The sequence below is a fragment of the Nelumbo nucifera genome, chromosome 4 (assembly GCF_055504915.1).
Source record: "Nelumbo nucifera cultivar China Antique chromosome 4, China Antique-T2T, whole genome shotgun sequence".
In the NCBI taxonomy this organism is placed as follows: domain Eukaryota; kingdom Viridiplantae; phylum Streptophyta; class Magnoliopsida; order Proteales; family Nelumbonaceae; genus Nelumbo; species Nelumbo nucifera.
Window position 1 is genome coordinate 15,048,564 of NC_142652.1, and position 26,156 is coordinate 15,074,719.

General features: G+C 39.6%; 1 protein-coding gene across 6 annotated transcripts; it reads right to left on the reverse strand.

Moving 5' to 3' along the window:
- Positions 1-1,217: 1,217 nt before the first annotated feature.
- On the reverse strand, positions 1,218-24,733 carry LOC104608055 (glycine-rich protein). 6 transcript variants are annotated; one of them, XM_088903587.1, is made up of 6 exons: positions 23,687-24,731; positions 23,385-23,581; positions 19,604-19,838; positions 19,422-19,477; positions 1,923-2,000; positions 1,218-1,840 (listed from the first exon to the last, which is right to left on the reverse strand). In XM_088903587.1, the coding sequence occupies exons 1-6, from the start codon at positions 24,381-24,383 to the stop codon at positions 1,454-1,456; spliced, it is 1,650 nt and encodes a 549-aa protein (XP_088759713.1). In that variant the 5' UTR covers positions 24,384-24,731; the 3' UTR covers positions 1,218-1,453. The 6 variants fall into 6 exon arrangements, with proteins under 6 accessions (XP_088759713.1, XP_010272216.1, XP_088759712.1 ...); XM_010273914.3 differs by having other exon boundaries at positions 19,703-19,838; positions 23,687-24,730; XM_010273916.3 differs by having other exon boundaries at positions 1,700-1,840; positions 19,561-19,838; positions 23,687-24,732.
- Positions 24,734-26,156: the final 1,423 nt, after the last annotated feature.

A 26,156-nucleotide genomic window follows, 5' to 3' on the forward strand; every position in this document is an offset into this window, starting at 1 on the left:
TACTTCTACACATTGAGCCAATGTCAGAACAAGGGCTGTATACCGTGATCCTAAAATTTATGTAGGCCAAATACCCGGCCCTCATAAAAAGCCAGAAGCCTGACAAGGCTTGTACAGAGTTGAAAAATGCATGACTTGTACAGACTACAGAGTAATAGAGGTTGAAATGCATGATTTGTACAAAGTTGAGAAATGCAGGACTCACCACCGGAGAGAGGGGCGACTGAGTTCACTGGTGGCGCAGCTAGAGCCGGTGCCTAAGTTTGTCGGTGCTTGAGTTCGCTAGTTCCTGAGAATATGCGACAGTGAATGAGAATGAAAACTGCAGAGAGAGAGAGAGAGAGAGAGAGAGAGAGAAGACTCACCGCTGAAGAAAGAGATGACCGGTGCTTGAGTTCGCCAGTGCCTGAGCTCGCCTATCGCCTTTGAGACTGAGAATGGTGGCTGCCTGTCTGGGTTCATGCCAGTTCTTAAGAGTGAGTGAGGAGAGAAGATAGAAGATGAAAAGAGGGAATAGGAAAGGGTTATTCGGCTAGGGTTTAGAAGTTACAAATGTCGGGCCAGGCTTTTGTGGGGCTTTTAAGCCCGAGGTCAAGCCCACAGGCTAAAATCCATGCACAAGCCCGTTCAGGGGTCAGGCCGGGCCAGCCCGGCTAGGCCTATCGGGCTACCCGGCCCATGAACAGGTCTAATCACCAACACATTCACCATTAACCATAGTGTCCGATCCAATGAGAAATTATCAGATGGATGAGAATTAAAATGAAAAAAAAAACTACAAGATCCTTTAGAAAAGGTCCATTATCATCATCGAGAGAGATTAAGCTTCAGATGTGTGAAGGAGTGGATTCGACATTGTTGGAACATCAACTTTCTCATTGAAGACTGCTTAGAGATTTGTAGAAAATTTCATCTCAACGTCGAGTACACGCACATGTTTCGTGAGGGAATGCAGCAGAGGATTGGCTTGACAACCTTGGTCATAATGAGGGTCCATGGAAAAGAGCTACCCCGTTTTGTGACTGTGTAGCTATCAATAAAACGATACTAGCATAGCATAACTATTTCATTCAAAGCAACCAGAGCAGGACTGGCAAATAATGTCATTGATCGATGAGCTGGTTGTGGTTGTACACCTTCCCGCATGTAGCAACAAAACATCATCGCATACTTCTCATAATCTACACGTTTTAAACTAAAAAAGAGAGACAAGCGGATAAATGCATCATACAGTTATTATTGGGTTCTCTCCAGAGTCAAAACCACTTTTGTTATATCCTAACTCCCACAATATACTTGGAACTACAAAAGCATTAGGGAGGGTGAAAACACTACCTTCTATTACAGACCAAAATTTCCCAGTTTAAAAGCACCCCACTCCACCCTCCCACCTCCTCAAAAGAAAAAGAAAAGCGCTAATCAGACACCCTAAGGGAAGACCTCAACATCCCACTCAAGAAGCCTGCTCAACGTCATGAGGTGCATGGCCACCAGGAGTTCCTGATGCACGACTGTTGTAAGCATACCCACCAGCACCCCTACCACCTCTTCCCCTAGTGTTGTAGTAATTCCTTGGATAATAATTTCCTGGCTGGTCGTAATATTGGCTGCGCCCGTTCTGGTAGCCCCCACCACTCCTGCCACTTCGACCTCCACGACCATTTGCATAACCCCTTCGGCCACCACCACGGCCTCTCTGGTTCTGGTATGTCCTTCGTGGAATGTACTGTTGCTCCTTTGCCTCCAAATCTATCTGACTCTGCTCCTCAAGCTCCAACTGCGGTTTTTCTTGTTCCTGTTTAACTGAAATGACAGCTGGAGTCTGCTGCTCTGGCTCATCCTGCCAAATGAAAATGAAACTCCATTTTACATAAAAAAGGCAGCATTAGCTGATAAAAATCCCCATAGCAAAGGATTACCACCTTGGGCGGTTCCTCAACAGGAAGAGATTGATCAGTGCTGGTGTCTTGTTCCTGAAGACACGTGCTGTTTTCCTCCTCCTGGAAAAAGCAACAGTTGGGAAAAATGACTAGATAATACACGAAAACTAATAAAACTATTTTCTCGTTGGGCAAAGATGACGTAAGACAGGTACAGCGAAGAAGACAAAAGACGGTTGGAAAAGATCTCCTAATTGTCTCAAATAAATCAATTGCAAACCTACTTACATGGGTTCATTGTGATATTAATGCCTTTCGTGGTTAAACATTAACATTTGAATGTAAGGAAAACAAAGGCATGTGAGGTAGACTTCATCCATACACCATTGTCCAAAAAGGTTGAACTGAAACTTAAAGGTTTGAATAAAATAATATATGGGAACATGCACAATTAACAGGTTGAGAAGGGTTGGGTTGAACGTTGTAGGACCATTTCATCACCCCTCGACAGGTAATGTGTTGATTCTTTTTGGTTCATTGCAGGGAAAACCAGTTCTAGTTTCAGAATTTTCCCTAACATTCTCTTTGGTTGATTTTTTTTTTGGTGGGGGTAGCCCATCCCCCAACCCAGGTGCAGGCGGGATTCGACCCCAAGTCTCTGCTACGATCAGCAGGAGACCTTACCAACCAGCTGGTTGGCACCTACCATTCTCTTTGGTTGATTGCATGCTAATTGTGTTGACAGTGGCAAAATTATGACAGACAAAGATTGGGATTTGAAAGTCCAATAAATAAATTGAAAGATTTACAAACTAATTCACTGTTTTCCCTTCTTAAGGCTCATTTCTTTAATTGATTTGAATAGACATTAGAAAACTTGATCAAGTAAAGGTCAATTATTATTGAGTTACCAAGAAGTGCAACAAGTAGCCTTGAAAACTCAAATCTATCACGAGTGATCTTTAGAATGCATCTCATCAAAACATTGTTGAGCAAACTTACTCAGACATGTTTCACATTAACTTGGAAAATCTTAGTAAGTTTGCACTATTAAGCCTCCATTGTTAATAGGCAAAGACATTTCACATACTATGATGCTTATTGAGCATGGATTGACTGGGAAAACTTGTCCTACAGGATGAAGTCTAATACATAGAAATTGAAACAAAATTAAGGACGTGAAACCAACTCTAAGCAATGACCAATTCATAATTCATATCCTGTTTTCACTCTATCAAACCCAAAAATTAGAATAAGACCTAAGAATTCATCTTAGGGTAAAGGAAAAAGAAAAACAAACCAATGACTCTAATAGGAGAACAAATTTTGGCAACAAAGGAAGGTAAAAAGCATTGCAATTATCATTTAAAGGAGCTTAGAGTATTACAAACCATTGTTCATGCCAACAAAATCAAGGACATCGTACTTTAAGACCATTAGAGGTAGGACATTTAAAAGGAGCAATCATACATTAAATGATGATGATGATGAAAAGATGAACCTCAGAGTTCTTAAAAACAGAAAAAAATATATATACAAGCATCAGCCATATCCTCTATTTACCTCAACTCAACTCAAAGCAGCTCTATTCTAACCATTTGGAGTGGGCTTTACTATTCTATTCCAGCATTCCACTCTATGAGTGGTCATATCTTCTATTCAATTTTGAGTCCCTAGGTCCTATCTACTGTTCATCTCAGTCCAGAGTCACAAATCATCTCTCCTACTCCTCAAAAGTACCCCATCTCGTTCTATGGCATCCTCACAAAGAAAAAGAAAAATGAAGGAAAATGTGGATAAGAGTGAAGAGAGTAAAATCGCTCTTCATGACCAATAGTGACAAAGATAGGTATGAACAGTTCTCCCCAAGAGTTATTTTAGATGGTAAATGGGTTGATTCTGAGGCATTAAAATCTGAGGCTATTGATTTGCTTTCACCACTAAAAGAATTAAGGTGGGATGCAATTTTTCACACCAAAAACCCCACATTTGTTAACTTGGTTAGGTATTGCTCATCCTAGTCTGGAGGCAGTACAAACCTAGGTCAAAGAATTACATCCAAGGAAAGGTTCTTTTAATCACATCTCAGGAATAGAATTACTGTACTGTATCAAGAGTAGAACTCGCATCAATCTGCCTTGAGGGATTATGAGGCATATAAATGAGAGTGTAGCAAGCAACACAACCCCACTCTCTTATGGGGTGGTGATAATGGAGTTGTTTGATAGACTTGGGGAAAATGTGACAAATGTGCCAAGAATTTTGGCTGAAGATTGCAAGAAAATTGGGGTCAAAACCCTAAAGAACATGAACCTCAAGAGAAGTATAGAAGGGGGTTGGGAAAGAAAGAAAAAGGAAGAAACTTCAAGAACTCCATACACGTAGAAGATGTATACCAAATACACACACACACACACACACACGTAGAAGATGAGTATCTAGACCTGTAGGATTTTCCAGAAGTTGGTGGGGAACATTTGTCTTCTTTCAGATATAAATTTTACTCCTTTCTATCAAATTCCCTCACCACCATCTCAACCCGAAGTCCCCATGGAATCCATAGTCCAATGCCTCAACACCATGGTCAACAACATAATTCAAATGCAGCAGGTGATTGCTAGCTTAAATGAGAAGATATCTTTTGAAGATGAAATTATCTCCCAGATGGAGATGGAAGCTCGTATGCAAAAGATGCATGAGAGAAAACTCTAGGGATAGAAAATATTAAACTAAGGAACTTGGCATTGTTGGGGAAATGGCTATGGAGGTTGACTTTGGAACAAGAGAACTTGTGATATAAAATGATTGTAAGCATTCATGGCATGGTAGACAATGAATGGGACGTCGGTCTTGATCTTAGGGCATCACACTCATCTCCTTGGAAAGCAATCCATAGTAGAGGTGTAAAGTGGGTCGTGCCGCCCTTCCCAATGAAAATTTTGGGGGTCAGCCCGGCACGGCCCACGGCCCAGGCCCGTGCGGGCCCATGCCTTGCCATGCCGTGCCGCAGGCCGGGCTGGCCCGTGGGTCGAGACTTGGGCCAAGTCGGGCCGTGCATCGGGCCAAAGCTATTTATTTAAAAAAAATTGATAAAAAACTTAAATTTTAATTTTATACGAATTTTGTGTATAAAATTGCTTATATATACAATAATTAAATAAATTAGTATAATAAAATTAAAAAAATATTTATATTATTAATATATTATATACTATATATTATTATACAATTATAATTTATATAATATTATATAAATATATATAAAATATATAAATAATAGATATGGGTTGTGTCGGGCCGAGCTACGGGTTGGGCTCGGTCATGTCGTGTCGTGCCGGCCCATGGACCTAAAACCCCAGGCCTAGCATGGCCCGCGGACCGTTGTGTCAAGTCGTGCCAAGCTGGTCCAAGTTCATGCCGGGCCGCGGGCGACATGGCCCAATTTACACCTCTAATCCACAATTTGTTACCTTCTTTTTGTATATCAGGTATGATGCTTGTGTAGGTAATAAAGTGCATTTCTAGGAAGATGTCTGGTTTGGGGATACATCTTTGTTTTTTTTTTGATGAATGATAATAAATTTATTAATTCAGAAGCAGATTTAGAGTGAGTTCATACAACATCCCAAGGAGAGGCGTGAGTTGCAGCCCCTCCTTGAATCTTACAAGTAAACTAGGAAAGAAAAGCAAGAATCACAACTGAGCCCAAAACAATTCTTCCCTATTTACCCCTTGCTTAGGTAACACATCTGACAAAGTATTTGCTGATCTCCCCACCCACTGTACAGTGACCAACATATTCCTTGTCAACCAACTAAATTTCTTCATTTCATTCTTGTAACGCCACATAGCCTCTTTAGGATTTTAAAACCAACCCACCACCACTTTGGAACCCCCCTCGATTGTTAGGTGTTGTACCCCCAGCTAGTTTGCAAATTGCACCCCTTGTACAGTAGCTAAAAGTTCTGCCCTGATGGAGTCCCCAATTCCCAAGGGACCTGAGTAGAGCAACAAAATCTCTCCCTTCTCATTTCTCAAAGCACCCCCCATTCCGGATAATCCTGGATTACCCATGCTACTTCCATCAAAGTTCAACTTCAATGAGCCTTCGGATGGAGGAGACCTGTAATTGATTTGTCCTTTAGGGATGAACACCTCGCTATTGCTGACCAATTTCTCCAAAGGTCATTAAAGGAGAATTGATGAAAGATTTCCAAGGTCTTCAGCCAAGGTATTGCCCTATTTAACACAGTGTTTCAATTCCTGACTGCTCATTTCCTTTTCTTGAAAAAGTCTAATATTCCTTTCTTCCCAAAGAGTCCAAATCAAGGCAGCACAAGCACATCTCCACATAATTCTCCCTATTTTTGTAGGCCAATAAAAGGTAGAATGGTTTAAGAGCATGTGAACTTTTGCTGGTAGACTCCAACTACTCCCAAACAACGAAAATAGCCAAGCCCAAAGGTTTGAAGAAAAGGGACAAGATATTAATAGGTGGTAACAATCCTCACCGTGAGCTCTACAGAGGATGCACCAATTAGGAGAAATACAGAGGAAAGGTCTTATCTTTTGTAGGTTATCTAGAGTGTTTACTTTCCCATGGAATACTACCCAACAAAACGCCGTAATTTTTTGGGGAACTGGCCTACACCAAATTTCTTTTGACGAAAAGGGTTGGTGAGTAGAAAGTTGAGAGATGGACTTGGAAGAAAGAAGCACAAGTGAAGGTTCCATTAGGTCTAGGAGTCCATACCCTCTTATCTGGCTTGGAGGGATCCAAACAAACCTGATTAAGACAACCAAGCAAGACAGAAAGAGATTCAATTTCATCATCTCTAAGTATGTGGTCCCATGAGTGTTAGGACACATAACCAGCATGTTTATTTTATAACATTCATTACTCTCGGTATGGTTACATGTGCCTAATGAGACACAAGTCTGAATCCTTTGAAAAGTTCAGAGAGTTCAGACAAGAGGTCGAGAAACAATTAGGGAGAGAAATTAAGACCCTTCAATCGGATCGGGACGAGTATCTCTCTGACGAATTCAAGGACTACTTGAAGGTTAATTGGATAGTATCACAGTTAGCTCCTCCTGCTACACCACAACTAAACGGTGTGTCAGAGAGGAGGAACCGGACTTTATTGGATATGATCCGATCACTTCTCCAACCAAATCAGTTCCGAAGACTCCCTATGAGCTTTGGACCGGTAAGAAACCAAGTGTGAGACACTTTAAGATTTGGGATTGTCCAGCACATGTTAAAAGAACAAGTGCGGACAAATTGGAATCCAAGACCAGCTGTTGCCTATTCGTAGGCTACCCCAAAGGCTCTGTGGGTTACCTATTCTATGACCCAGGAGAACAGAAGGTGTTCTGTAGTCAAAATGCCCATTTCTTGGATGATGATTACATCCTGAACAATCATCGTCAAGAAGTTGTTCTTGATGAGGAGAGCTCAGGGGTAGTGGGAGATGTCCCACAAGCTCTAGGTAATGACCAACATAGAAGATCTACCCGGGTTTCCAGGCCTCCAGTTCGTTTCGGCTATGACCAGGATAGTTACTTGGTGGAAGCCACGACAAGTGAGGAGGATCCCTTGACTTATACGGAAGTTATGTTGGACATAGATTCCTTAAAGTGGGTAGATGCCATGAGAGCTGAGATGGACTCAATGAAGACCAATGGAGTCTGAACTTTGGTAGATCTGCCCCCTATAGTAAAAGCAATTGGTTGCAAATGGATCTATAAGAGGAAAAATGGCCCCGATGGCAAGGTTGAAACCTACAAGGCTCGTCTTGTGGCGAAAGGGTACACTCAAAAAGAAGGAATCGATTATGAGGAAACATTTTCGTCGATGGCCATGCTTAAATCCATTAGGATCCTGCTAGCTGGAGCAACATACCATGATTACAAGATTTGGTAAATGGATGTCAAAACTGCATTCCTGAATGAAGATCTTAGTGAAGATATCTATATGCAGCAACCGCAAGGTTTTATAACTGCGGGTCAGGAACACATGGTATGTAAACTAAACTGATCCATATATAGACTTAAGCAATCTTCTAGGAGTTGGAACATCTGGTTTGACTCTACCGTCAAAAAGTTTGACTTTGAGCAAAATCCGGATAAGCCCTGTGTTTACAAGAAATCCAGTGGGGATAAGGTTACGTTCCTGGTTCTGTATGTAGATGACATTCTACTCATTGGGAATGATGTAGAAATGTTGACTACGGTGAAAGTATGGCTTTCACAACAATTCTCCATGAAAGATCTTGGAGAAGCCTCCTACATTATGGGTCTTCGGCTCTATAGAGATAGATCGAAGAGGATAATAGGATTATACCAATCTTCTTACATTGACAAGATAGTCAAGAGATACAGCATGGAAAACTCCAAGAAAGGAAATGTTCCTTTCAGGCATGGAATCACTCTCTCCAAGGGAATGTCTCCCAAGACTCCCGAAGTGATTGAGGGCATGAAGAACGTTCCCTATGTCTCAGCCATAGAGAGCATCATGTATGTCATGCTGTGCACTCGTCCTGACATCGCTCAGGCAGTGAGTGTGGTAAGCAGATTCCAGTCAAACCCAAGGTAGGAGCATTGGACTGCTGTGAAAAGCATACTCAAATACCTTCGAAGGACAAAAGAGTTTTGTCTAGTATTCGATGATAGTTCACTACACATCTAGGGGTATACTGATGCCGACTTCCAGTCAAATCCAAATGATAGAAAGTCTACATCTGGATACGTTTTCACGATAGGATCGTGTGCTATTTGCTGGAAAAGTAGCACACAGGGGTCCACGGCGGATTCCACAACCGAAGCCAAATACATTACCGCAAGTGAAGCTACCAAAGAAGACGTGTGGATGAAGAAGTTCATTCACGAATTTGGAGTAGTTTCATCCAAGACATCACCCATTCCATTGTTGTGTGACAACACTGGAGCTATTGCTCAGGCTAAGGAGCCACGAGCCCACTCGAAGTCGAAGCACATCGAGAGAAAGTACCACGTACTGCGAGAGATAATTGAAAGAGGGGATGTCCTAATTCAGAAGGTAGCATCAGCGGAAAATGTAGCAGACCCATTGACTAAGTCACTAAAACAAAAAGTGTTTGAGAAACACGTGGAAAGCATGGGACTCCGGCTTATACAAGATTAGACCTAAGTGCAAGTGGGAGCTATTAGAGAATGTATGCCCTTAGCTTCAATCAGAATGATGTACCTTATGACATTTAATGTAAATGAATAAAGTACATATTTGATTCATGTTATTATGGTGTATTTCTGTGTAATACCCTTAAACTGGACACATATGAGACTCGTGTTAGTTTAGAATCTTCACAGCCATTGGATAGATCTGGGGAGATTTATCCTGCCAATGCTGACACTAATGTGTTGCCAAGTTGGTTGGGGTGGCTTGTCTCAGCTGCCAAGGTGAGACCTGAGGTACATGCAATGTGGGTTTTCTTGAAACCCTAAACCAGACCAGAATTCCAGTATTGCCCTGGACCTTGGAGATAGATGGGCAAAACTGGAATGTTACACCTAACCCCTAAACTCGATTATGATACTGCACTAGGTGTTGGATTGGGTTGTCTTTGATATGCCAATCAGTGAGACCCTTAGAGGGGGTCAAAACTTGGGTATGTTGGGACAGTCCGAGAATTCATCTGAGTGGGTGATCATAGTGACAAGATCAGCCCCTTTGTCAGACAAAGTGAATGATCAGGGATGCACTCTCTCTGATGGAAACCAAAGTTATCGGCAACGGATTCCAACCGTTGAAATTTGTTTTGCAAAATATATATATATATATATATATTATGGTTTCAAAATGTTTGCAAAAGGTTTTATTTCCCGGGATCCATGTGAGTAGAGAGTGCAACACTGTACCTTGCAGCCGAGGGAGAGGTCCTCTCTTGTCGGGCAATGTTTGATCATTATGGGCTAAGAGGTTAAGTGTAAGACCATTGAGGGTAATACCTGATGGGCTAATATTGCATCTGCCCACAGTCCTTGGGTTTTTATAAGGTGGCTTGACCCAAAGACCATTTAGTGTAAATGTTGGGCCCATTAAGAGCCCATGGTGATGGACTCAGGGTTCATTGTCTCCTACAGTGAATTCGGCCAAGCCTTGTAACAGAGGTTGGGCTGGACCCATGTGGCTGATGTGTAGATCAATGTTTGGGTCCCACGTCATACAAGGATATCCAACTGGGCAGCAATTTGGAGGATAAGTGAGCACATGGACTTAATGGGCCTAAAGCCCAATTCGAACTGGCTTAATTAGATTAATTAAAGAGGGGCGGTTCTGGGATTTAGATCAGCAGATAAGATAAGGGATTGTCCCTATCCACTTAAAGAGTCCAGATCCAAATGAAGATTTGGATAAGGAAACTCCTAATTGGATTAGGAGGGCTGATCTTTATCTGCAGATAAGATAAGGGATTATCCTTATCTCTTAAAGAGAGTCTAGATCCAAATACAAGATTTGGATTAGGAAACTCCTAATGGGATTAGGAGAACCTCTCTTTAAGGCTATAAATAGAGGAGAAGGGCGAACCCCATATCATCCTTTAGTCTTAATGATTCAAGAGAGAAGACAACATACAGTTGGACTGACGCCATCTTCTGCTCTTGCCTTCTCCTGCTATTGCCGCCATTGTCAGTTCAATCTCCACCTGTAGGAGCGATCAAGAAGGGTTCTTGATATCACATTTTCGCAGAAAAGGTGATCTGAAGTCGTGCTCACTCGCCCTCCATTAGATTCTTAGTGAAGAATCAGGTTCTTGCTGAAGAGCCATCCTGCTGATTCTGCTCCACCCTACGTTGTGTCATCTTCAATGGGAGTCGTCTTTGGTAATCTCCTTGGGCGTGAACACCTTCGTTGGGAGTTACTGTTACTCTGTATCAGGTATATCCCTCTCCTACCTTTTTGGTTTCAAATCTGGTCCGGTTTAGGTTCAAGATTGATCCTTGAAAATGCAATTTTCTAAAATAGGGAATGTGATTCCCACATGGGAGAGAGAAAAATTTTTGAAATTTCGCCCAACCTACCTGCAGGGTTCGACCGTCCATATGATGGATCTCTCATCCAAAGGTGAGACAAATTTTGAGACCACCTCTTTTTTGTACAAAGAAACAGAAAATAGCGAAGGGAACAGATGCTTTAAAGGTGTCTCCTACCTAAATATCCTCCCAAAAATGAACAGTGTTGCCAGAACAAACTTCATACCTGATAAAATTGAGGAATTGAGTAAGGGTGTTGTGAATGGCCTTCCAAGGTGCTGTTTTAAAGGTGTGTCTCCTACCTAAATATCCTCCCAAAAATGAACAGTGCTGCCAGAACAAAACTTCATACCTGATAAAATTGAGGAATTGAGTAAGGGTGTGTATGGCCTTCCAAGGTGCTGCTAAGTTAGCTTGCCTTGATCCATTCTCTGACCTCCCATGAATGCTTTCCACCACCTCATGCCACAATCTCTCTCTTTCCAATGGCCATCGCCACAACCATTTCCCTAATAGAGCTTGATTTTTTCTAGTTACCCTCCCAAGTCCCAAACCCCCTTCTTCTTTACTTCTGCACACAATTTCCCAATTAACCAAGTGATCCTTTTTTTCTTGTCCTGGCTCCCATAAGAAATCTCTCATCAACTTCTCCAGTTTCCTAGCTTCCCTAACTGGTATCCTAAATACAAACAAAAAATAGGTAGGTAAGTTAGCCAATGTAGCTCTTATTAGGGTAATTCTCCCTCCTAAAGAGACATAATTCCTCTTCCATGAGGCTAATCTCTTCTCAAACTTTTCTATCACTGGGGTCCAAAATCTACTCTCCCTAGGATTTGTCTCTAAAGGAAGCCCTAAATATGACATAGACCAAACAAAGGTGGAACACTCAAGACACTCCGTAATAACCTCGACCTCCCTTGCCTCCAAATTTATACCCGCTATGCAACTCTTTTCCAAATTTATTCTCAAATTAGAAATACTTTCAAATCCTTCGATTAGCTCCTTTAGGTTTTCTACCTTTTCGCTAAAACCTCCTTCACAAATGATCATTAGGTCATCTGCAAACTGAAGGTGGGTGACGAGGACTTGGTGTCTCCCTATTCTCCAACCCCTAATGGCATCTTTTGGGGATACATCTTTTAAAGATAGATTTCCATCTATTTATCCTCCATCTCTCAACAAAGGGAGAGTGATCTCTTCCGTGTATGGTAATGACAATTATTGGGACTTGGGATTAAGGAGAGGGTTAAGAGACTCTGAAATGGGGTTGGTAGATGAGCTTATCTCCCTTTTCAATAGTTTTCCTAGATCCCACTTGTTTGGTTAGTAGAATTTGGTTGGTATCTCCTTTTGGCTCTTTTACTTTTACTTCCTTTTTTCACTACCCTCCTTGAATCCTCTCATCTGGTAGGATCCTTCCCATATAGGAAGTTTGGTGTAACACTGTACCCCCAAAAATAAGAGCCATTTTGTTGGGAGGTGGTTCTAAAAATCAACATTTTTGACAAGCTACAAAGGCCAAATTGCTACCTCTCCCCTCATGTTTGTTGCCTTTGCTTGGGCTGTGGTGAGACAATTACACATCTATTGCTATCTTGTCCTCATGCTTCTTTTGTATGGAATTGGTTTTCTTCTCTCTTTGGTTGCAGGTGGACCCCTTCTCTAGATGTGGCAAGTATTTTTTATCCAAGTTTCTTCACACCACCAAAGAAAAGGGGTTGGGTGATGTGAAGGGCAACAAGATCCTTTGGTCATTACGGGAAGAGAGGAATAACAGGATTTTCCAAAGGGGTAGAAAGAACTAAGGAGCAAGTCATTGACTGCATAGTTGTTAAGGTTATACATTGGCTGAAAGCAACTGACCTGTTCAAAGACTTTTCAGTTGAAGACACCTTTAGGGGATGGTTGGTAGTGGCAAGATCTTCAGCTACAAAAAATGTGGTTCAGCCTCAATGGGCACTTGCAGCACAACAAAGAGTAAAACTGAACTTTGATGGAAGCTCACTGGGCAACTAGGGGTCCTCTGGAGTTGGGAGAGTTTTCAGGGATGGGGAGGGTGGGATGAAAGAAATTTACTCTGCCCCATAGGTGTGGGAGATTTTTTAAGGGCTGAAATTAGGGGATACTCGAGGTAGAGGAAGATTCTAAGCTGTCATAGGTTGGCTTGCAGACAAAAAGTTTGGGTGTATGGACTTTCAGACAACAAATGAGGAAAATACTTGGACTAGCAAGGGAAGCTCGAGTAATATTCAAATGGGTGAGGTCAGCCAATTTTGTGGCTAATACTTTGGCAAAGTAGGGGACCCTCATGGAAAACCTTTTCGGGGTCAACACATGCTTTCAGTAGTTACGTTGTATGTGTTTAAATGCTATTTTAATGAAAGTTACCATTTCCAATAAAAAAAGTCTAGTTGCCCGGAGGTATTCCAAATAGTTTTTCTATTATTTAAGCATTGTATTTCTAACATTGGAAAACTATTAACTATTTGCCTAACTCTTCTAATTAATCAGTACTGCTTGCTTAAAAGAGTAATCAATATTTTCCTATGAGACTTGTGTTCACTCTAAATTAGATGGCTCAAAATGCCATACGAGCCTATATGGCACTCATCTCAAGGAGAATAATCATAACTACAGCTCCTTAAACAAGCAAAAAATACTGCTTGTTTCAGCCAATTAACTGAACTTGGCATATAGTTCACAGTTAGCTTGATTTTTTTTGATAATTCACAGTTAGCTTGATTATAAGCTTGTGTTTATTATTTTTCAACTATTATAATCTCTCTCTCTCTCTCTCTCTCAATGTTTTAATTTGCTCCAAATGATTGTGACTGCTGCTTGAGAGGGAAACAGAAAACTTGGCCCAAAAAGGGGGTTAAGGGCATAAAATGGGAGAAAGTCCAAGATACTACCAAAACAAGCCAAGAGAAGCTTGTTTCAGCTGAGCTATGAAGCTTAACATGCTTCCAATTTCAGTTGGCATGATTAATATTGTTTACTTCCAAGATTTGATGAATATCCATCCTCTCATCATTCGATGAGATGGAAAGAGAGAAAGATGTCATACTCAAAACAACCCCCAGAGCATTCCAATGCTCAAACCGGTCAAGGTACTTTCCTTGACAGATCAATTGGAATAGATTGAAAATGTATGTTTTATTTTTCAAATGATATATTATGTGAATGGGTCCAAAAACTTGATAAATTCTGTTAACAATTGATAAGTTGTTATTTATGTTTCTCTCTTATGCTCTGAATTGTTTATATATTTTATAAGAGAATAGCACATGCTTACAGTTGGCATTGATCTACAATCCTCAGCTATGATTGTTTCCGATTATTAAGCTTCAAGTTCCCTTCTCATCATCTGCACTTTATTCCTACTATATGAAGAATGGTGAGATTCTTGTTTACCATTCTACTCCCTACCTTTTTGTTGATAACAAAATGGGAGAAGTTATGGACAAGGTTCAAAATATCGATATGCCCAATACATCGGTAGAGGCGTATCGGGCAGTACCAGTTATTTTTTAGTTTTTTTTTTTTCAAATCCGGTTCAGAAGGGCCGGTTTAAGGTCTGTCCACCCCCTGAACCGGTCAAAACCCCAATACACCCTCTGTAGGGGCGTATTGGGAAGCTCCCAATACGATACATATCGGCCTGTGTGTCGATTTTTTGAACCTTGGTTATGGATTGAACGAAAAATGATTGTTGCAAGGAATATGGGAAATGATGCCATGAAGTGAATGCATCTTCCCAAGTAGAAAAGGGGAGTTTTATCTCCTAAGTGAAAATGGAGGAGCTTTATCTCTACCTCCTATATGTGCAACAATCCGTTGTTTATGTCTAAAGGGCAAGGTTCAAAATATTGATACAGGCAGATATGCTGGTAGGGGCATTATTTGGCTGTATCTTTGCTCACTTTTTATTTTTTTTACTTTTTCTTTGAAACTGGTTCAAAGGGGTCGGTTTAAGGTTGGTTTACCCCCTAAACTAGGTCAAACCCCAAAACACCCCCTGTAGGGGCATATCGGGAAGCCCCCGATACGATACGTATCGGCCAATACACGCTGATACGTTGCAATATTTTGATCCTTGCTCAAGGGAAGATAAACAAAGGAATATCCCCACATTAATTCAGGGGGAATTTTGACCCAAACACGGATTCAAAACAAGGGAACTGAATGAGAATTGGAGTAGTCCCCAAATGAAGACTATGCTTAAGGGGAGAATAATCACAGAATCCCCTCTATGATTCATGGGGAGGTAAATGGCTCATGTGATGAAATTGTAATATGTTATGCGATTAGAAACCATTTAGTTATTTGTGCTTTAACAGTTATATCGTTTGAAAAAAGATGTCGTGACTATTCAAATGCTTATCTGTTTAGTTCATATATCGAATAGTCAATGATTATGGATTATGACTAATTATGTGCATAATAGTTATTATTAATTCATGAAAGCCATATCCATTTATCTTGTTGATTGAGCTAATAATTCTTGTGCATCATTGAGCTTAAATGTTTATGTAGGGCAGTGGTACTCTCATGTTGAGATTAATTGTTTTTATTATTTTTCATCAATGGTTTGTCATCATAAAAAATGGGGAGATTGTCGACCCTATGTGTTTAGATGATAACAAACTCATTGAGAGTACTAATGGTGTATCTAAGCGTGCAGCAATTCTTTAGTAAACTTCTCTGTTAAAAGATGAAATGGAAGCTCTACTAAGTTGGTCGCCTGTGCTTCAAAAAACATCTACACCATCATTATCATCTCTCAAACTGAAGAAGCTCCTAGTAAATCAAGCATCAAGGCCAATGAAGGACTTAATGGTTTTAGAGTTGCTTAAAGAAAATCTACTACAACATCTCATCAAGGAGAAGACTACATCAAATTCTACTTAAATTGTTTTAATCTTTTAAGGATCTTGATGTAATCAATTGTATGATGCACTATATAAATGCTCAACAAGAATGCATTCAGTAAATCAAACTTAGAAACCATAAACCTTAATGGTTTGGTTCCTAAGCAGTCTTGAGCTCAAAAAAGAATAAAAATCAAGAAAAATACTTGTTGCGAGCCAACGGAAGAACTTCCAAACCTTTGGACAAAAATCTTCAAGGTTTCTAAGTGTAATGTTGTCTGTTAGGCAAGTTTATCTTGATTGTGAGTAGTTGACTACCCCAGAAAGATGAGTTGACTAATTGTAACAGTCAAGGCATGAAATATGCCTAGTCTAAGAAAACTAGTCGACTACCCAGAAAAACATAGTCAACTAACTTAGACAAACTAAGTTCAAATCTTACCAATTGATTGATATGGAGGAATTAGTTGACAAGGAGAGAAAGATTCTTCCCTTTATCGAGTGGTCAACTAACAAAATTTGACAATTGACTACTTCGAAGAAATTTGACCATTTTAAGGCTCTAATGATTACTACTATCTTTGGAAAGCCATCTAACATGTTGGGGAAATTTGAATCATTACTAAAGAGTACAACTCAATTAAAAAAAAGTAGAGAGATGCAAGAGATTTGAATCAAGGTTTATGGAGAACAACCTATGCATTCCTTATACATATTGTATATAGTTGTTTTTCAGAAAGACGTCTTTGTAGAATAGATCTTTGTACTTCAAATAGTGTTAGAGGTGAACAAAGCTAAGAAGCTATTGAGATTGTACAATGTCACCCATCTATTGGAATCTTCTTTTCTAAGCAAAGCATCTTAGAGAGCTCTAGCAACTGAGTTAGTTTGAGTTTGTATACATTTGCCTAATGAGAGGCTTCCTCTATTAAGCCCACCTACAAGGTCTTGCAAGCATCAAGGTTAGGTTGGCACCCATGAAGTCTAACCAATTCAGGTATTGTAGGCACTCGTGATATCTTGCTGGTGAATCAAGGAAGAACATTCATTTTCCCTTGGCCCTCTTTTGAACCACAAGTTCCAATCCACCCCGATTGGAGAAGGTGTTCAGCGTTCCCATTCTAGAAATCATCTCTCCCTTAAGGAGAGACAGAGCAAAGAGTTCAGGAATTTCACCCACCCACAAATCTTCCGATAACATAATATTTTTTTTTTTTGATAATTCTTCCGATAACATAATATTGCCACCCGCTACCCACATTAAACCTATTGGAATTAAGAAAGATTGGGTATACTTCATGAATTGCTTCCCAAGGGGAAGCCTAAGAAGAATGCAGGGCTAATTTAGCATCCCAACCATTGCTTCCATTCCATTTATGCTTGCTATTATTACCTTGTGCCATAGCCTATCACTCTCAAAAGGGAATCTCCATAACCATTACCTAATAAAGCAGTGTTTCCAAAGACAATGCTTCCTATCCCTAAACCCCCCTTTTCTTAGGCTAAATGACCTGCTACCACTTAACCAAGCTATCCTTTTTGTCCTCTCCCGATTCCCAAAGAAAGTCCCTCATGTACTTTTCTAGTTGCCTTGCTATTTTAATTGGGATATGAAAGGTGGAGTGGAAATAAATGGGAAGATTTGCTAATGTAGCTCTAATCAAAGTAATTCTCCCTCCAAAGGAAATGTAATTTTGCTTCCGAAGAGCTAAATTCCTAGAAAATCTCTCCACTGCTAGCTTCTAGAACCCATCAGACCTTGCGTTCCCACCCATTGGCAAACCTAGGTATATTATATTCCTAAACTCACATCCCAATAAATCCGTGAATCTTAGCAATTCCCTTTCCTCCAAATTGATCCCTACAATTCCACGCAATTGATCCTCAACGGATCAACCCCAACAAACTTACCAATTTGTCAATCACCAACTTCAAGTTTCTTAACATATCCAAGATTCCAAGTTAACAACCTCCCAAAAAAGAATTGTATCATCAGCAAATTGAAGATGAGAAACAACCACTTGATTTCTACCAATCCTCCATCCCCTAATTAATCCTTGTGAATCTGCTCCAACACTAATCTGCTTAAAACCTTTACCACTAGAGTGAATAAGAAAGGAGATTAGGAGTTCTCCTAATTCCTCGCTTGGCTAGGAAGAAATCTTTGGCCACACCATAGACAAGGATTGAGTAGTGAACTAAGCTATCACACCCTTCAATCCACAATCTCATTTAGCCCCCAAACCAAGTCTTTCTAAGATATCCAACAAAACCCTCCAATCCACTAGGTCATATAGGCTTTCTCTAAACCCTCCAAACCCTTCTCCCCTCCTTTCCTCTTTTCTACAACACACTTTGCTTCCCTTCCACAACTCTTACCCACACAAACTTAAAGCAAACTTTTATTCCATTACTTCCATCTTTTCAAATGTTGAAATATGTTGGAAATTTAAGCAAACATATTACAATTTCAAGCCATATTGAAAAAAGTAGGTTTTAAGATTCTAAAAAATCGGTCAAATATCATATTATTGTGGTCGAAGCCAATTATTTCATCAATTCATCAAAAAAAGACAATTATTTCATCCAAAATGAACACATCTTTTTAGAAACACAAAGTCAAATTCCATTTAATCAATAACTAAAGAATTACAAGCAATATAAGCATCCCTTAAGAGAGGCACAAGATGCTACCTCTCCCAAAAAATTATAAATTACATTTAAGCTCAACACAAAATGTTTGATCTATAACCACAACTTTTATTAATTAAAGAAAGAAGTACAAAGTTATAAAGTAGTCAATGAGAGATTAACCCCCTTATCTCTCCCCAAAAGATCTTTCTTTTCTTACAACTGGCCCCAAAACAATTCATATCTCCCCACCCCTTCGTTTGGCTAAAGAATCTACAAAACTATGGCACTTCTTTTGACCCAATGTAGCCTCACTTCCAATTCTTTCGTCACTCATATAAATTTCTCTCACTGTTGTAGTTCCACATCCTTGCATCCTCATTTTGTAACCAACCCACTACCAAATTCTAGTAAGCCATTTAAATTTCTTGGTCTCATATCTCTATAGCACCGAATTACAGAATCTGGTCTATCAACCATCCAATCACTAGTTTTCAGTCCCCCTCAGTCACCAAATTCAAGAAGTTCAATTCGCAAGCAATCTGTATTCCTTTCATTGCCACCAACAATTAAGATCTAGCAGAATCATGAATTCCCATTGGGATTGAGAATAAAGCAATAACATTACCTTTTGTATTTCCCAAGACCCCTCCCTATACCAAAAGGGCCAAGATTACCTTGACTGCTTCCATTGAAATTTAGCTTCACATATACTTCCAGAGGAGGCAACCGTATGGCATTAACCTTTTTCTTCCTAATTGAAATTCTAGCCACCACCTCTTAGTTTCTCCAAATAGCATCAAATGGCAAACTGTAAAAAGGAGACAAGGTTATAACCCAATGGATAACTTTGGCCAACACACAAAATCTCACTTCCTCTTTACTCCTCTTCTCTGTGAATGTTCTCGTATTTCTCATATTCCTTTACTCCCACATAGCCTAAGTCACCACTGCTCTCACACAACTCCACATGATTCTTCCCCTTAGGCCACACAAATGTTGAAGGATGAAATAGCATATTTACCTCTATTGGGAGATTCCACATGCACCCAAACAAAGAGAAGAACCAATTCCAAATATCTACAATAAAAGGACAAGAGATTAACAGGTGGTAGCAAGTCTCACCATTGGATTTGCACAAAATATGAAGTTCAGAGAAATACACGAAGAGGGTCTTCTTTTTTGTAACAAGTCCCGAGTGTTCACCTTTCCATGAGCCACTTCCAATTTTGGGTGGAATGGGTCTACACCAAACCTCCTTAAACAGGAAGACAATAGAGGGATTGGAAATACAAAGGAACTTACACAAGGAGGTATAAGAAAACAACCCTTTGGGATGTGGGGTCCAAATACATCTGTTTGGTTTGGAAGGATCTGAACAAACCCAATCAAGACGCTGTATAAGTTCAGCTAGGGCAATAAATTTGCCATCCTCAACCCCCTACAGAAGCCAAAATCCCAATTATGACCTAGAAGAAGTATAGGATAAGCAAAAATTTCAATACAGCCTCATTTTTATACAAAGAAATAGAGTACAATGAAAGAAAGAGATCCTTGAGAGAAGAACCAATCCAAACATCTTTCCAAAACCTTACGTCAAGGGCTCGGATTTGCTACCCACAAGCTGTTCCCACATCAATCCACAGGACATTACAGCTATGCATTGGGAATATCTCCCTTGTAATCCATGGGGAGATGTTCCCAATACATTACACGGTGGAAGTATTCAGTTGGTAGGGATGTGGGAACAATTTGTGGGTAGCAGATCCAAAGTCTCTTATTAACAAGGTTCAAAGTATTGAAATGTCCATGTATCAACAGAGGCGTATCGGTACTACAAAGCATGCACTTATATTTTTTTAGTTTTTTTTCAAGAATTGGTTTTGAACAAAAAACCAATTCCTTCAAGCTATTAGGTGCCAACTTCTATGGTATTCTGCCCCCTTTTTCTCTTTCTTTTCTTATTCTATAGATCTGATTTAATGTTATCCTTATCCCTTTCCCTAAACATTAGATCTGCATTTCAGTATTCTGAGTTTTTTTCCTACATCAATATTATTTAATATTTCCAAAGATTTCACTATGTTTAATATTTTATTATGATATTCTTATGCAACCTTCCAATATTTCTAACATGTTTCCTATTCTTAGTTGTCCAACATTTTAAACCTTAACAATATCCCATTTAAAAAATTGAACAAAAGGTTTTAGATCTACCTTTACATGCTCCAAAGTCAACTAGGAAATAGACTAGAAATAACTCCTAATTACTTCAAAACTAGGGCAAGCCCATAGGCCATAGAGACAACAAAATAAGGAGTAATCATTATTATTTATAAAAATAAAAAGGATTGGAACTCCTAAAAGAACTGTAAAAATAGGTAAGTTTTTATATGCCAAAAAATATGGAAGTGGTGTAACTGTGTAAGGAGTTTTCACTAAAATAACTATCCCAAATATAGAAATTTCAGTGGCATATAGAAAAAGCTAGAAACTGGACACAACTTAATGGATGAAAGAATAATAGCTCAGCATTATGGATGGAACAACCAGAGTTGCATCCATTTTCTTTTTTGTTTCTTTGTGATCAATAATTAAAACAAATTCATTAATTAAAAAACAATTAGATACAAAGATGTAGAAAGGGAGAGGTAAGCTCTATTAGTTCTCCCAAACTAGGGGTGTCAATGGACCAGTTTTGGAATGAACCCTGTCCAAACCAAAATCAATTTGGATGGACTGGACGAACCAACAAGACATATTGCATTGGACCAGTCCAGACTTAATGGTCCAAAGTATTTATTGGATTGAATTGGACCTGACCCATCCGTAATGAATTTATATTGGATTGAGCCAATATCTGGTCCTTGATAGAAGATAAGAATATAGGTGTCAATGGACCAGGTTTGGGTTATAATTAATCAAAATTAAAACAATTTTGAACAGATTGGACAGTCCAGACATTGAATTGGACTGGTCCAAAATGGTCCAATATATTCACTGGATTGGATTGGACCTGGTCCATTTGTGATGGACTCACATTGGATTGGATCGGATTGGACCAAATCCAGTCCAATAGACACTACCCTAACTAAGAAGCATGATTACAACAAAACTCAAAACAATTGGTTCCTTCCCACCCCTTGTTTAGCCAATGTCTCAGCAAAGGAATTGGCATCTCTTTTCACCCAATGTAAATCACCTCCATTCCCTTATAGTAGCCACATTATTTTCCTTCTCTCATAAATGTAGTCCCACTATCCAACCTCCTCATCCTTTTGTAGCCAACTTATAACTAGCTTAGAATCCCATTCAATTGATAGCTTTTGGATGTTCAGCTCTTTAGCTTTTTGAATTCCTTCTATTACAGCCAATATTTCAGACCTCAATGAGTCACCCACCCCAATTGGGCCTGAGTAGAGAGCAACAACTCTTCCTTCCCCATCTCTGACTACTCCTCCAATACCTAAAGGACCTGGATTTCCTTCATTGCTGCCATCAAAATTCAGCTTTATAAACCCACCCGAGGATGGAGACCAAGATTGCCTAAACCAGAGTTGCATCTATTTCTTTGGCATTGTCAATAACCATTAACTAGTAGCAAGTTTGTGATCCTGCTCCTCCTTGGATCCATTACTTCTATCAGTAGCCATCCATACCTGAGCTACTAGAAAGCTGGTAGATGGTACTTAAACCTCAAATTCATAAAATTGCATTTTCAAAATTAATTTAGCTCAAAACTTCTTCAACATATTCTCTCAAAAAAACCCTTCAATACATGGTTAAATGATTAGGATCATCATTGAGTTCCTCTTGTGGCTGTTGGACCAGGGTGGCCAACTGAATGTATTTTGTTGCTAGAGATGCAGCCATGTGGGGCATCAACAATGGACTCTGAAACTAGAAACCAGAGAGTGAAAAGATCAAAACATTGTCAAACTGATTTTGATTGCCTCCAACATAAAGAACAGTTGTGAGGATTTGTTCCAAGGGAGGTGGAAGTGCTTCTTAGTATTTTTGAATTTGTATATGAGTACAGAAAGGGTTTCAAACAAGAACTCACATTGCAAATCGCATGCACTCAAAGGCAAATATACTGAACCACTCAAATGTATAATGACTGTAATGTTTTTTTTTTAAGATATATAAAAAACAAGCTTTATTAGAGAAAAAGGAAAGGAAATTACAACAGGGTGATAAGTAATCACCCAGCAATAGCAGACCCAAAAAACAACAGACCCGCCCTAACAAATCCCCTTAAAACAGAGAAAAAAACTACAGATATACCAAAGCACCTTAAGAAACAAACCCATATCCAAATACCAAATCACAGAGGACCCTATCACCAATCCCTAAAACAAACACAATAGACTAAATATCTCAGAACCCAAATCCTGCCATAAGATACATATGAAAACATCCTGAAACCAAACAATCCAACTGATGAAAAGTTCACCTTCAACTTTATCCATTTTCTCATCATTCCCATTGTCTAATATAGAAATCTCTTGTCTCATCTGGGTAACTTTCTTTATCTTTCTCACTTTCTTTTTTAGTCCTGCTTCATATACTCCCAGCTTCAATCTGGCAAAAATATTTGAAACTTGTCTAGCATGATAATGTTTAGACTCCAGTTTTTCCTTCAACTAACAAAAAACAAGTCTAGCATGATAAAGGAGCAATCATGGAAGACAAATTAGCAAATGTCAATGCGATTGACTAAATTCTTTTTGCATCTCCCATGCTGGGGATTGGGGAATAACCAATCAACTTCAAGGGATGTATTATATAAAGGCTATGAAAAAGCTTAAGCAACCAAAAAAATGAAAATGCACTAAGAAGATTTAGCTCGTTAGCTTAATGGCTGACCAATAATTACCTCAGCGATCCAAAGAGAGGATTTCCAGAAAGAAATACCGAAAAAAAATGAACTTAGGATTTTAAAATTTTATTTCTGCTGGTAAATAAGAGGTAAAACAGGTTTCACCTTATCATGGTAATGCCCAAATGCACCTTCTGCTTGTACTGGTACTGGTGATGGCACCACCGAGTTCTGGACCGGAGCCTGGCAAGGAGCATACTTGCCCGCAGCTGCAGCCACTTCAACCGGAGCTTTCATCTCAGGAGTTGTGGTGAAGTAGTCTGACGCCAGTATCCTGTTGAGTCGCTCTCTCAACCCCGTATCTGCAAATTAGCTCTATGATTAGCTAAAGCACGCATAAAGAAAGAAACAACTTCAGAAATCAAAGAATCAAATAGAATGAAAGAATAGTATTAGGTGAGTGATACAGGTAACAGCGGCTCCCGGTTCAATGGGCTGGTCCGAATTGGAAAGCCAGAGCTTTGCATGCTGGACGCAGCTCCGCAAAGCGTTCTTGTGGGAAAGAATGGAGTGAACAGGGCGCGAAATTAGAAGACTGCCCAGCATAGAAATCATATCCAAATCTCTTTCCCCAAGTAGATCGGTGGCATCATCGGTGACATAATCATAGGTCAAGCAGCAACCACGTTCATGAGTCCGGGTGAGCATCGTAGAGGTGAAATCACTCTGGGGCTTAACATCGAACAAAGATGCGAAGTACAGAAGATTCAAAAGATCTTCAAGAATGGATTCGTCTCGGTCCCCGTCAGACCGGCCCTTCTCGGACTCCCCGCTCTCTTCCTTACCGTCCTTACTGTCCTCAACGTTGTCGTCGACGACGTGGGGAGTAGCAGAGACTTGATGGTGTTGGACGGTAAGTTTGAGCTCCTCTTGGAGGGCAGCGGTGAGAGGTTGACGGAGCTTTTCGAACTCGTCGATAAGAGCAGCAACGGTCGGCTTGGAGCGTAGCACCTCCTCTTGCTCCTTGTTGATGGGCTTGCCCTGAGCAATACCCTCTTCCATCTGAAGGATTCGGTTGTATTTCTTTCGGAGGGCTCGGAGGCGTTTGTTGATGAGACTCAGGACTGGGCCATCTGTGACTTCTGAGGCCGCCGAGGCCGCCATTATTGTTAGGAAGCGCTGAATCACACCCCTTGGCTTCTTATACTTGGAGGCTAAGCTGTGAGAGTGTTGGTGGTTCAGGCGACTGACGGGAGGTGGAGCTGAAAGCCTGCCCTGAGGGTTTTTAAGAGCTTCAGGTTATCGGGCTCTGACTTACATAACTAAACTAGCCGGAGGTGGGATGTGAAGAGTGGGGAGGGAAGAACGAAGCGGCGGTGGGCTCTGAACTTTTCAGTTTTCATTCGACGCCAAATTGCCCAAAAAATAATAATAACAGAAAGAACGAAAGAAAAAAGAAAAAACCCGGAAATATTATCTCGCTTTCGCTTGGTTTGGACAATGAACATGAAAACGAAGTTGGACCGTCATGGTAAGATGAAGTGAGGAGTGGAGTCCAATTCGGATTAGGACGAGTTAACTCCGTGATTAACTCGGTTTTTTAGCCTTTCTTTGAGGCTTGAGCTCTGCCTATGCTCTCTTCTAGGCCAGCATCGGTTCATGGGGTTTTGGGCCACAAAGCGTGCAAAAGGTCCAGCCCAGTGCTCCTCCAGTCCTCTTCTCGGGACAGGAGCGTCGTGGGCATAGGGATTAGGGACTCTTTGGACAGTTGGACTCCTGCTATGATATCGAAATACATCATACCGAAAAAAAACTTGTAGCCAATCATAGATGGTAAGAACCATGCAAATGATCTATAGATGTATCAAATCTATACATCTTTCAACAATTTAAACAAAAAAAATGTTTTTCTTACCATTTAAGTAATCAGTAGAAATAAAAACAAGTGCAACTAATATTTTAGTTAATTTTATTAATTCCTTTTACACATGTTTTGTGTCTTAGTGAGAGTTAAAGTGGCTGAATTGAATGAATTATTACATTGTCTTTTAGTTTCACGAGGTCACAAGCTACTTAATAGCTGAAAAGCAGAAATTGGGTTGATTACTATGCCTTGAACATTTACTTAAATATTTTAGATGGTAAGAGACAAAGTAAAACATTTGGTTTAACCATTTCAGCTATTATCAAACAGTCCCTTATATTTATCATTTATAGATCTTATGCCAATATTGGTCAACAATTCCATTACCTAATCCACCTAATGTTGGTCCCAACTATGTCGAGTCTGTGGGAGGGCTATATGTGTGTAATTACTAATTACCAATTACCAATTTAATATAAAATGATTAGTAACTTATTAATCATTGGATACATATAATAATTTGTTAAAAGATATGAAGATATTGGCTGGAATATTAAGATTGAATTCATTTATTATTGGGTTCCAAACTTCCATCTGGAGACTTAATGTATTATTTACTAATTATTTTGTAACGACCAATGAATTTATAATAATTTAGCATCATATTAGGGAGTATATGACTTTGAGTAATTTGATATTTTGATCAAAGTATTTCTGAAGTTATTATGCAATATCCACATATCTTTTATGTTAATTGCAATGCAGTAATTTACATAAATTATTAAAGTATGTATTTCTAATAAGATCATAAATTATTTTGTCATTTGAGTATTTGATTTAATATTATTGATGCATTTGAGAAATTTAGTGAGCTTCTGGTGTATGTATCCATGCATATCCCAATTATATTACCACATCCATGCGTTTCCAGTGCATATCCCAATCCCAATATGATCCTAAAATTGCCATTTTGATATCCTTTGATGCATGATGTCAATCATTGAATTAAAACAATTCTAATGGTACGATTGCTTTAATAACTAGCTGATTTTGAACTAACCATCTTCCTACAA